The 13,830-nt window shown below is 51.6% G+C and overlaps 1 protein-coding gene across 1 annotated transcript; it reads left to right on the top strand.

Annotated features, from left to right (window-relative positions):
• Positions 1-9,570: 9,570 nt before the first annotated feature.
• On the top strand, positions 9,571-10,321 carry LOC137310545 (beta-nerve growth factor-like). Its single transcript, XM_067978313.1, has one exon. The coding sequence runs from the start codon at positions 9,571-9,573 to the stop codon at positions 10,255-10,257; it is 687 nt and encodes a 228-aa protein (XP_067834414.1). The 3' UTR covers positions 10,258-10,321.
• Positions 10,322-13,830: the final 3,509 nt, after the last annotated feature.

The raw sequence follows: 13,830 nt of genomic DNA, 5'->3' as shown, positions 1-13,830 counted from the left end.
CGGCGATGTCCCCGGTGGCACCCTGGAATGATGCGGAGGCGAAGAAGTTGAGGGCAGTGGTTACTTTGACAGCGACAGGTAGGGAAATGCTGCTCGGCCCAGCCGGGAACAGCTCGGCATGAAGGAAGCTGCAGATGTCTGCGACTACCTGGTGACTGACTCTGAGCCTCCGTATGCACTGCTCCTCAGAGAGGTCCAGGAAGCTGAGCCTCGGTCTGTAGACCCTGTGGCGAGGGTAGTGCCTCCTGCGACTTCGCTCTCTCTGTTGTTGCCCTCCGTGCTGTTGTGCAGGTGCCTGTGGTGCAGCACTGTGTTGTGGAGCTCCACGTGGCGGAGGTGGACACCGTGCCTGGTGAGGCTGATGATGTTGCTCGTCCTTGGATGTAGTGGTGAATGCAGCCATGGTGACCCCCCAACCTGACGGTGTCAGTTTGAGGGGATCGGGAAAGTAGGTCAATATGTATAAACAGAACAATTCTGAGTAGAAGCCAAGAATTTTCAGTCTAAACACAAAGATCTCCCAGCCAATAGTTTGTCTGAGAGAACTGAGTGCCCTGCTGCAAGAACTCACCTTTTATCCCCATCAGTCAAACAGGCATTTCAATATCCAAATGGCTGCCGGCTGAAACCCGTCTCCTTCACCATGGAGTGTTTCAGACCGCACGGGAAACACGCTGAGGTTATTTGAAAATCGGGCCCTGCCTCGATGTGGACAAAATTGAATCCTTCAAGTATCTAAATAACTGTGTTAACCATCGTCCCGCCGGCTTTAATTGTTTTTGTCAGTTTCCCGTCTGACTGACCGGCCGATTGATAGGCCAGTCTCAGTCGGAGGGGAGAGCAGCCAGGGAGAGGACAGGTTTAGGTAAGTCCGCAGATAAGCCTTTGTTTGTATGGATGGGGGTGGGGGCACGGTGGGGGTCATGGGTGGACACGGGGTCGCGAGCCATGGGGTTGGGATTGGGGGTCAGTCACGGGGGGCTGTCGTGATCTGGGGTCATCACGGGGGTTCCCAATCGTTGTGGCGGAGGGTTGGGGATTGGAGGATTGGAGTGGGGGGTCTGGGGTTGGAGGTGGAGGATCAGGGTCGGGGGTCATGGGATTGGGTTAGAGGGGCCAGGTGATTGGGGTCGAGGATCGGGGGTCAGAGGGGGAGGGTTGGGGTCGGAGGATCGGGGTCGGGGTCGGGGGGTCCGTGTTTGGGGGTCAGGGGTCCGCAATCAGGGGGCTCCACGATCGGGGGTCAGGAGTAGGATCAGGGTCGGAGGCCGGGGTCGGGGGTTCACGATCGGAGGTCATGGGGACAATCGGGGTCGGGGTCAGGGGGTCCGCAGTCGTTGTGGGGGTTGGTGCAGGTTGGCTTGTCGGGCCTGGGGCGAGCACTCCCGATCCTGCGGCCCCACAAGCTGTGCCTTTCCAGGCACCTACCTGTTAGTCTCGGGCCTTCTCACCTCCTTTCACGAGGCGTAAAACAGAAGGCCCAGGAATCCCGGCCCCCCGGGGTTGAAATCGGGAATTGGTGAAAAATGGAGGCCTGAAGCCTACATGAAAGGTTTCAAGGCCCGACCCGCCTCCTGGGATCGGGGTGGTCACCTGCCCCCTCGCCCCGCCCCGGTGAAAACCGGAAATGGGTGGTGTTGGAGACAGGTCTGAAATTTTCAATGCCCCAAAACCATTTGTTTTTTAATTTGAAAATTGAGCCCACTGTGTGAGAGTACACACAATGGGGGATACACAGAGTGTGAGAGTACACACAGTGGGGGATACACAGAGTGTGAGAGTACACACAATGGGGGATACACAGAGTGTGAGAGTACACACAATGGGGGTTACACAGAGTGTGAGAGTACACACAGTGGGGGATACACAGAGTGTGAGAGTACACACAATGGGGGATACACAGAGTGTGAGAGTACACACAATGGGGGTTACACAGAGTGTGAGAGTACACACAGTGGGGGATACACAGAGTGTGAGAGTACACACAATGGGGGATACACAGAGTGTGAGAGTACACACAGTGGGGGGTTCACAGAGTGTAAGAGTACACACAGTGGGGGATACACAGAGTGTGAAAGTACACACAATGGGGGATACACAGAGTGTGAGAGTACACACAGTGGGGGATACACAGAGTGTGAGAGTACACACAGTGGGGGATACACAGAGTGTGAGAGTACACACAGTGGGGGATACACAGAGTGTGAGAGTACACACAGTGGGGGATACACAGAGTGTGAGAGTACACACAATGGGGGATACACAGAGTGTGAGAGTACACACAATGGGGGATACACAGAGTGTGAGAGTACACACAATGGGGGATACACAGAGTGTGAGAGTACACACAGTGGGGGATACACAGAGTGTGAGAGTACACACAGTGGGGGATACACAGAGTGTGAGAGTACACACAATGGGGGATACACAGAGTGTGAGAGTACACACAATGGGGGATACACAGAGTGTGAGAGTACACACAGTGGGGGATACACAGAGTGTGAGAGTACACACAATGGGGGATACACAGAGTGTGAGAGTACACACAGTGGGGGATACACAGAGTGTGAGAGTACACACAATGGGGGATACACAGAGTGTGAAAGTACACACAGTGGGGGATACACAGAGTGTGAAAGAACACACAATGGGGGATACACAGAGTGTGAGAGTACACACAGTGGGGGATACACAGAGTGTGAGAGTACACACAGTGGGGGATACACAGAGTGTGAAAGTACACACAATGGGGGATACACAGAGTGTGAGAGTACACACAGTGGGGGATACACAGAGTGTGAGAGTACACACAGTGGGGGATACACAGAGTGTGAGAGTACACACAATGGGGGATACACAGAGTGTGAGAGTACACACAGTGGGGGATACACAGAGTGTGAGAGTACACACAGTGGGGGATACACAGAGTGTGAGAGTACACACAGTGGGGGATACACAGAGTGTGAGAGTACACACAGTGGGGGATACACAGAGTGTGAGAGTACACACAGTGGGGGAGTACAGCAGTGGAGGGCAGTATACAGTGGGGAGGGTTTACACACAGAGGGGGGGAATGGACACCGTGGGGTGGACTACACAGCGTTGGTGGGGAGTAGACAGCGTGAGGGGAGTACACAGAGTGGAGGGGAGTACACACGGTGGGGGGATTATATCCAGTGGGAGGAGTACATACAGAGGAGGGTACACATAGTGGGAGGTACACACAGTGAGGGAGAGTACACACAGTAGGGGGGGTGGTGCATATTCATTGGGGAGAGAACACTCAGTTGAGAGTGCACACCATAGGGGCAGTGCACATGGTGGGGAGAGTACACACAGTTGGTGTAGTACACACAGTGAGGGGAGTATGCACAGAGAAGGGGCAAGTATACATAGTGGGGGGATGAACACACACAGTTGGGGCACAGTACACATTGTGTGGAGTACACAGAGTTGGGGGGAGTACACACAATGAGGGGAGTACACAGTGTGGAGGGGATTTTACCCAGTGGGGGGAATACGCAAAATGGGGTTATTACACACAGTGGGGGGCATACACATAGTTCAGGGTGAATACACACAGTGGGAGGTATACACACAGAGGGAGTACACACTGTGAGGGGGGAGTACACATAGCTCAGGGGGAATACATACAGTGGTGGGAACACACACTATGGGAGGGGAGTACATGCAGTGGGAAAGGATATACACAATGGGAAGGAGTACAACCAGTTTGTCAAGTACACACAGTGTGGGGAGTACACGCAGTGGGAAGGAATAGACATAGTTTGTTGAGTATACACAGTAAGGGAGAGTACATATTTTTTGGGAATTACTTACAATGTGGGGGAGTACACACAGTGGGGGAGTACACACAGTGTTTGGAGTACACACAGTCAGGAGGGGTACACACAGTCAGGAGGGGTACACACAGTCAGGAGGGGTACACACAGTGGGGGGGAGTACACACAGTTGGGGAGTAAATTCCATGGGGTGATGTACACACAGAAGGGGGAGTACACACAAAGTGGGGGGGGGGGTGTACACACAGTGGGGAGTATACACGGTGGAGGGAGTACACAGTGGGGATAATACACACAATGGGGCAAGTTCACACAGTTGGGAGTACACACAGTTGGTGGAGTACACACAGTGCGGGGAGCATGCACAGTCGGGGGGCGATTAACCACTTTGGGGGGACTACACTCAGTTGGAGGGGGAGTACACACAGTGAGGGGAGTACATAGAGTGGGGATAGTATACATAATGGAATGGAGGAATGCACACAGTAGGGGGAATGTACGCAGTGTGGGGGAGTACAGACAACGGGGGGAGTACACGCAGTTCAGAGTATACACAGTGGGGCAGTACACACAGAGGGGGGAGTACATACTGTATGGGGTGTACACATAGTACAGGGGGAATAAACACAGTGGAGGGAGTACACACAGTGGGTACACACAGTGGGGGGAGTACAAACATTGGGGAGTGCACACACTGTGAGGCGAGTACACACAGTGAGGTAAAGTACAGCAATGGAGGGCAGTATACACAGTGGGGAAGGTTTGAACAGAGTGGGGGTGAGTAGACACCGTGGGGGAGGAGTAGTCAGCATGAGGGGAGTACATACTATGGAGAGGAGTATACACAAAGGGGGAAGTACACACAGTTGGGGGGGGGTGGCATATACTCAGTGGGGATAAAGCACACAGTAGGGAGTACACACAGTGGGAGGAGTATACACAGTGAAGGGGAAGTATACACAGTGGGGGGAGGAATCGGGGAATCGGCACAGTTGGGGCACAGTCCACATTGTGTGGAGTACACAGAGCGAGGGGAGTACACAGCATGGAGGGGATTTTACCCAGTGGGGGGAATACACAAAATGGGGTTATTACACACAATGGGGGGCGCACACATAGCTCAGGGGGAATACACACAGGGGGAGTACACACTGTGGGGGGGAGTACACATTGTTCAGGGGGAATGCACACAGTGGGCGGGAGCACACACAGTTGGGAGAGAACAGAGTGGGGAGAGTACATGCAGTGGGAAGGGATATACACAGTGGGAAGGAGTGCACCCAGTTTGTCGAGTACACACAGAGGAGGGGAGTACACACAGTGTGGGGAGTACAGGCAGTGTGGGGAGCACACGCAGTGGGAATGTATAGACATAGTTTGTCGAGTGCATACAGTGGGGGAGAGTACACACTTTTTGGGGATTACTCACAATGAGGGGGAGTACACACAGTCAAGGGGAGTACACACAGTCAAGGGGAGTACACACAGTGGGGGGGAGTGCACACAATGGGGAGTACACAGAGTGGGCAGGAGTACACACAGTTGGGGATTACACATGGTGGGAGGAGTACACACAGTGGTGGGGGAGTATACTCAGAAGGCGTGAGTACACACAATTGCAGAGATTACACACACTGGTGGTGATTACACACAGTGAGGGGAGTACACACAGTATTGTGGTGCACACATAGTTCAGGTGGAATAAACACAGTGGAGGAAGTATACATAGTGGGGTAGAGTACACGCAGTGGAGGACAGTTTACACGGTGGTGAGGGTGTACTCAAAGTGGGGGGCAGTATACACAACAGGGGAAGTACACACAGAGGGGGAAGTGCACACTGTGGGGAGAAGTACATGCATTGGAGGGAGTATATGCAGTGGGAAGGAATACATGCAGTTTGTTGGGTACACGCAGTGGGGGGTGTACACACCGTGAAGGGCAGTATACACAGTGGGGGCACTACACACCATTGGGGGGGGAGTAGACTGATTGAGGGGAATACACGCAGTTGGGAGTACACACAGTTGGTGTAGTACACATGATGGGTGGAGTATGTACATTGGAGGGGGGAGTATACACAGTGAAGGGGAGTAAACACAGTGGAGGGGAGTATACACAGTGGGAGGAAGTAGACACCGTCGGGGGGGGGGGGGCTACACACTGTTGGGGGGGAGTACATGCAGCGAGAAGGAATACACACAGTGGGAAGGAAACAGTTTGTCGAGTACACACAGTGGGGGAGAGTGCACACTTTTTGGGTATTACTTACAATGGAGGGGTGTACACACAGTTGGAGGGAGTACACAAAGTGGGGGGAGTGCACATGGTGGAGGAGGACACACAGTAATGGGAAGTACACACAGTGGGGTGGAGTACATGCAGTGAGGGGAGTACATACAAAGGAGGGAGTACACACGGTGTTGGGATGCATACATAGCTCGGGGGAATAAACACAGTGGGGGTACACACATTGGGGGGAGTAAACTCTGGGGAGGGAATACACAGTGGGGGGAGTACACACATTGAAGAGCACATGCAGTGTGGGGGTATATACACAGTAGGGGGAAGTACACACAGAGGGGGGAGTGCACACAGTGGGGGAAGTACACACAGTTTGGGGAGTACACACAGTGGGGAGTGTACACACAGAAGGGGGAGTACATATAACATGGGAGAGAACACAAAATAGGCGGTGTACACACAGTGAAGTGTACACACAATGAGGGGGAATAAACAAAGTTGGGGCAGTACACACAATGGGGGAAGTACACACAATGGGGGAAGTACACACAATGGGGGAAGTACACACAATGGGGGAAGTACACACAATGGGGGAAGTACACACAATGGGGGAAGTACATGCAATGGGGGAAGTACACACAATGGGGGAAGTACACACAATGGGGGAAGTACACACAATGGGGGAAGTACACACAATGGGGGAAGTACATGCAATGGGGGAAGTACACACAATGGGGGAAGTACACACAATGGGGGAAGTACACACAATGGGGGAAGTACATGCAATGGGGGAAGTATATTCAATGGGGGGGGTGCAGCACATGCAGTGGGAAGGAATACACACAGTTTGTCGAGTGATTACTCACACTGTGGGGAGTACCCACAGTGAGGGGTATACACGGTGGCGGAGAGTATGCACAGTTGGGGGAGTACACATGGTAAGGGGAGTACACACCGTGGGAGAGTAGACACAGTGGGGGTGTTCACACATTGTGGGCAGAGTGCACACAGTGGGGGGGGCGGTATTATGCCGAGTTACATCGAAAGTACAACACAGGAACAGGCCATTCGGCCCAACTGGTCCATGCCGGTGTTTATGCTCCACATGAACCTTCTCCCTCTCTACATCATCTCACCCTATCAACATATCTTTCTATTCCTTTCTCCCTCATGTGTTTATCCAGCTTCCCATGAAATGCATCTATTCTATTCACCTCAACTACTCCCTGTGATAGTGAGTTCCACATTTTAACCACTCTCTGGTAAAGAAGTTTCTCCTGAATTCCCCATTGGATTTATTAATGACTGTCCTGTATTTATGGCCCCCTAGTCCTGGTCTCCCCCACAAGTGGAAACGTTTTCTCTACATCTACCCTATCAAACCCTTTCATAATCTTAAAGACCTCGATCAGGTCACCCCTCAGCCTTCTCTTTTCTAGAGAAAAGAGCCCCAGCCTGTTCAATCTTTCCTGATAAGGATATCCTCTCAGTTCTGGTATCATCTTTATGAATCTTTTTTGCACCTTCTCCAGTGCCTCTATATCCTTTTTCTATAATTATGGAGACGAGAACTGTTCACAGTGCTCCAAGTGTGGTCTAACCAAGGTTCTATACAAGTTTAACATAACTTCCCTGATTTTCAATTCTATCCCTCCAGAAATGAACCCCCATGCTTGATTTGCCTTTTTTTATGACCTTATTAACCTGTGTCACTACTTTGTGATTTGTGCATCTGTACCCCCGATCCCTCTGCTCCTCTACCCCATTTAGATTCTTATTTTCCAAGCAGTATGTGGCCTCCTTATTCTTCCTACCACAATGCACCACCTCACACTTAACTAGATTGAAACTCATTTGCAAATTACACCCCCATTCTGCCAGTTTATTAATGTCTCCTTGCACTTTGACCCATTCACCCTTTATATTAACTACCCCCCCCATCCCCAAATTTCATGTCGTCTGCAAATTTTGAAATTGTATTTCCGATTCCCAAGTCCAAAGCGTTGATGTAAATGGTGAACAACAGTGGTCCCAGCACCGATCCCTGGGGAACACCACTTCCCACCTTTTGCCAGTCTGAGTAACTACCTTCAACACCTACTCTCTGTTTTCTGTTTTGTAGCCAGTTTGCTATCCATTCTGCTACCTGTCCCCTGACTCCACACGCTCTGACCTTAGTCAATATACCCAGTCAGGGAGCACAAAGAGTGGCGGGAGTACACACAGTGTGGGGGGGGGGGGAGTACCCCCTTTATGGGGTACTTCACAGTGTGGGGCACTCACACAATGGGGAAGTACATACAATGGAGGGGAGTACACACAGTGGGGGGTGTACACAGTGGGGGATGTACACAGCGGAGAGTGTACACATTGGGGGGTGTACACAGAGTAGCAGGTGTACACAATGGGGGAGTACACACAGTGGAGGGTGAACACACAGTGGGAGGTGTACACACAGTGGGGGGTGTGCACACAGTGGGGGGTGTACACACAGCGGGGGGTGTACACACAGTGGGGGGTGTGCACACAGTGGGGGGTGTACACACAGCGGGGGGTGTACACACAGCGGGGGGTGTGCACACAGCGGGGGGTGTACACACAGTGGGGGGTGTACACAGAGTGAGGAGTGTACACATTGGGGGGAATACACTGTGGGGGGTATAGACACAGTGGAGGGTGTACACTGTGTGGAGAGTACACACAGTGAGGATAGCACACACAGTGAGGGATGTACACACAGTGAGGGATGTACACACAGTGAGGGATGTACACACAGTGAGGGATGTACACACAGTGAGGGATGTACACTCAGTGGGAGGTGTACATACAGTGGGAGGTGTACACAGAGTGGGAGTAGTACACACAGTGGGAGGTGTACACACAGTGGGAGGTGTACACACAGTGGGAGGTGTACACACAGTGGGGATAGTACACACAGTGGGGGGTGTACACACAGTGAGGGGAGTACACACAGTGGAGGGTGTACACACAGTGGGGGGAGTACACACACTGGGGATGGATTCAGCGTGTGGGAGTGTACGCACAGCGGGGGGTGTGCACACAGCGGGGAGTGTGCACACAGCGGGGGGTGTGCACACAGTGAGGGGAGTACACACAGTGAGGGGAGTACACACAGTGGGGGGTGTACACACAGTGGGGGGAGTACACACACTGGGGATGGATTCAGTGTGTGGGAGTGTACACACAGCGGGGGGTGTACACACAGTGGGAGGTGTACACACAGTGGGGGGTGTGCACACAGTGGGGGGTGTGCACACAGCGGGGGGTGTGCACACAGTGGGGGGTGTACACACAGTGGGAGGTGTACACACAGTGGGAGGTGTACACACAGTGGGGGGTGTACACACAGTGGGGGGTGTGCACACAGCGGGGGGTGTGCACACAGCGGGGGGTGTACACACAGTGGGGGGTGTACACACAGCGGGGTTGTACACACAGTGGGGGGAGTGTGTGTTGTTGGAATGTCTGATGTCTGTTCCTGTCCTTTCTCAGGTGAATGAGTGATGACCATCTCTTGCTGCCTTTTCCTCACTGTTTTCCTCAGTGCCATTCAGGCCTCAGCAAGGATTAACAATGTCACCACAGGCGGGCGTGGGCTCGGGCTCCCCCAGTGCCGAGCCTCACACACCCCCTCTTCCCACCCCCACCCAGGAGCAGCAGCGAGCGGAAGGATGAGCTTTCTCCAGCCCTTCACTGTGGACCCTCACTTGTTCAGAAGCCGACCCTTCCATTCGTCCCGAGTACGGTTCCACACTCACTCTGCTCGGGGACTGTCGACCAGGAATCCCAGCGCTGGGCAGCCATCGTCCAACACAAGCCCTCGCATCAGGCGCCAAGCCAAGGGGCGACATCACCAAGGCCAGTTCTCAGTCTGCGACAAGCAGCACCACTGGGTCATGGACAAAAAGGTGGCCCTGGATATTCATGGCCGAGAGGTACAGGTGGTCTCACACTTCTACATGAATGGGACGCTGGTTCGACAGAGGTTTTATGAGACCAGCTGCAGGAAGAGGAGGCCAACAAGCCTGGGGTGTCGGGGCATCGACAGCCGAAACTGGAACTCTCACTGCGACACCACGGACAGTCATGTCCATGCTCTGGTACTCGACAATAATCACATCAAGTGGAACTTCATCCGTATCAGGACGGCCTGTGTGTGCGTCCTCACCAGGAAACCATGGAAACCATGACACACCAGCACCCGGCCCCGCCCTACCTCAGTGTAAATTATTTGCTTAACTTATAAAAACTGCATGTGATATTTATAGTTTATACCTGAAAACGTACCCTTAATTTATTAAAGTGTTTTGGAAAGGTTCCATGTGCATTGGTTATTTGGTTACATTCCTTATGGTGTGGCACTGCCCCTTTAAACTCCTTAATGTGTCAGACCGGCCCTTTAAATTCCTTAATGTCTGAGACTGCCCCTTTAAAAAACTTTATGTGTGGCACTACCCCTTTAAACTCTTAATGTATGGTTCCACCTTATTAAACTCCTTAATGTGTAGTACTGCCCCTTTAAACTCGTTAATGTGTGGTCCTATCACTTTAATATCCTTAATATGTGGTACTGCCCCTTTAAACACCTTTTTGCGTGGCACTACCCCTTTAAAATCCTTATTAGAATCATAGAAAGGTTACAGCACGGAAGGAGGCCATTCAGCCCATTGAGTCCATGCTGGCTCAATGCAAGAGCAGTCCAGTTAGTCCCACTCCCCCGCCCTTTCCCTGTAACCCTGCAAATTTTTTCCTTTCAAGTATTTATCCAGTTCCCTTTTGAAGGCCATGATTGAATCTGCCTCCACCACCCCCTCGGGCAGTGCATTCCAGATCCTAACCACTCGCTGTGTAAAAAAGTTTTTCCTCATGTCACCTTTGGTTCTTTTGCCAATGACCTTAAATCTGTGTCCTTTGGTTCTTGACCCTTCCACCAATGGGAACAGTTTCTCTCTATCTACTCTGTCCAGATCCTTCATGATTTTGAACACCTCGATCCAATCTCCTCTCAACCGTCTCTGTTCCAAGGAGAACAACCCCAGCTTCTCCAGTCTATCCACGTAACTAAAGTCCCTCATCCCTGGAATCATTCCAGTAAATCTCTTCTGCACCCTCTCTAACTGACTGGCCTGTAGTTGCTGGGTTTATCCTTACACTCTCTTTTGATCAAGGCTGTAATATTCGCAATTCTCCAGTCCTCTGGCACCACCCCTGTATCTAAGGATGTTTGGAAGATTATGGCCAGTACCTCCGCAATTTCCACCCTTACTTCCCTCAGCAACCTAGGATGCATCCCATCCGGACCGGGTGACTTATCTACTTTAAGTACAGCTCGTCTTTCTAGTTATCAATTTTTAGCCCGTCCAGTATCTCACTTACATCTTCCTTTACTGAGACTCTGGCAGCATCTTCTTCCTTGGTAAAGACAGATGCAAAGTACTCATTTAGTACCTCGGCCATGTCCTCTGCCTCCATGAGTAGATCTCCTTTTTGGTCCCTAATTGGCCCCACCCCTCCTCTTACTACCTGTTTACTGTTTACATGCCTATGGACACTTTTGGATTCCCTTTTACGTTGGCCGCCAGTCTATTCTCATACTCTCTCTTTGCCCCTCTTATTTCTTTTTTCACTTCCCCTCTGAACTTTCTTAATTCTGCCTGGTTTTCACTTGTGTTATCAACCTGACATCTGTCATACGCCCCTTTTTTCTGTTTCATCTTACTCTCTATCTTTTGTCATCCAGGGAGCTCTGGCTTTAGTTGCCCTGCGTTTCCCCCTCGTGGGAATGTACCCAGACTGTACCTGAACCATCTCCTCCTTAAAGGCCGCCCACTGTTCAATTATAGTTTTGCCTGCCAATCTTTGATTCCAATTTACCCGGGCCAGATCTGTTCTCATCCCATTGAAATTGGCCCTTCTCCAATTGAGTATTTTTACTTTAGAGTGGTCCGTGTCTCTCCTGAACACACTTCAGAAATTCCTCCCCCTCTTTGCCCCTTATATTATTACTATCCCAGTCTATATTGGGATAGTTGAAGTCCCCCATTATCACTGCTCTATGATTCTTGCACACCTCTGAAATTTCTCTGCAAATTTGTTCCTCTATCTCCTTCCCACTAGTTGGTGGCCTATAGAATACACCCAGTAGTGTAATGGCACCTCCATCGTTTCTTAACTCTAACCAAATAGATTCTGTCCTTGACCCCTCCAGGACATCCTTTCTCTCCAGCACTGCAATATTCTCCTTAATCAATACTGCAACCCCCTCCCCCTCCTTTTTTTCCTTCCCTATCTTTCCTGTATCCCGGAATATTTAGTACCCAATCCTGCCCTTTTTTGAGCCTGGTCTCCGTTATCGCCACGACATCATAATCCCATGTGACTATTTGCGTCTGCAGCTCACCGACCTTATTTCCCAGGCTTCGTGTGTTTACAACATGCACTGTAAACCTAGCTTAGACCTTCTCGTATTCTCTCTCAGTCTGACCCCACCTATTTCTTGCTCTAGTGCTATCTGTCTCTCCTGATCCTTTGTGCACCTTGTTTCTCCTTTCCATTGCTACATCCTGGTGCCCACCCCCCTGTCAATTAGTTTAAACCCCGCCTCCCCCACAGCACGAGTGAACCTCCCCGTGAGGACATTGGTCCCGGCCCTGTTGAGGTGCAACCCGTCCGGCCTGTACAGGTCCCACCTCCCCCAGAACCGGTCCCAATGCCCCAGGAATCTAAAGCCCTCCCTCCTGCACCATCTCTCCAGACACACATTCATCTGCTCTATCCTCCTATTTCTATACTCACCGACGCGAGGCACTGGCAGTAATCCGGAGATTACTACCTTTGAGGTCCTGCTTATTAATCTCTTTCCTAACTCCTTAAAATCTGCCTGCAGGACCTCATCCCTCTTTCTACCTATGTCGTTGGTCCCGATATGGACCGCGACCTCTGGCTGTTCACCCTCCCCACCCTCCCCCCGAATGTTCTGCAGCCGCTCAGTGACATCCATGACCCTGGCACCAGGGAGGCAACATACCATCCTGGAGCCACGCCTGCGGCCGCAGAAACACCTGTCTGTTCCCCTAACTATGAAATCCCCAATCACCATCGCTCTCCCGACCTGTCTCCTCCCCCTGTACAGCTGGGCTCTGGCTGCACTCCCCAGGGGACCCTCTCCCCCACCAGTACTGGTTAGACAGTGAGATGCCCTCAGGGGACTCCTACACTACCTGCCTGCTCCTCGTTGTCTGTCTGGCAGTTGCCCAGTCCCTCGCTGCCTGCATTCTCTTAATCTGCGGGGTGACCACCTCCTGAAACGTGCTATCCACGTATCTCTCACCTCGTGGATTCACTGCAGTGACACCAGCTGCTGCTCAAGGTCCAAAACCCAGAGCTCGAGCTCCTCCAGGTGACGACACTTCCTGCACATGTGGTTGTCCAGGACACGAGAGGCATCTCCTGGAGTTCCCACATGACACAGGATGTGTGTTCCAGGGGTCTGAGCTGCCCTGCCATGCCTCGATTTATTAGATTATTAACTAAATTAAAGATTAAAAACTAAAGTAAAAAGAAAGGCAAGGTCTGCAGGTCTTATAGCAAGTAGTGTTTCTTAGTGAATCAAGGTCCCTGGCGTAGTTAACATTCTCTAAATTAAGAGTAATTTAAAGGAGTAAACTCTTGAAAGGGAGTAACGAACGAGCTTAATCTAAAGCAAGTGATGGAAGCAGAGCTCGCACCCGTGATATGTGGGAAGTCATGGACACTACCGGTGT

Source organism: Heptranchias perlo, unplaced genomic scaffold (assembly GCF_035084215.1).
Source record: "Heptranchias perlo isolate sHepPer1 unplaced genomic scaffold, sHepPer1.hap1 HAP1_SCAFFOLD_261, whole genome shotgun sequence".
Classification (NCBI taxonomy): Eukaryota; Metazoa; Chordata; class Chondrichthyes; order Hexanchiformes; family Hexanchidae; genus Heptranchias; species Heptranchias perlo.
The sequence above is the reverse complement of the archived record's forward strand: the minus strand, read 5'-3'. Positions and strand labels throughout refer to the sequence as shown.

Excerpts from the sequence above, each read along its gene's own strand:
- LOC137310545 (XM_067978313.1), top strand. The coding sequence starts at position 9,571 with ATGACCATCTCTTGCTGCCTTTTCCTCACTGTTTTCCTCAGTGCCATT.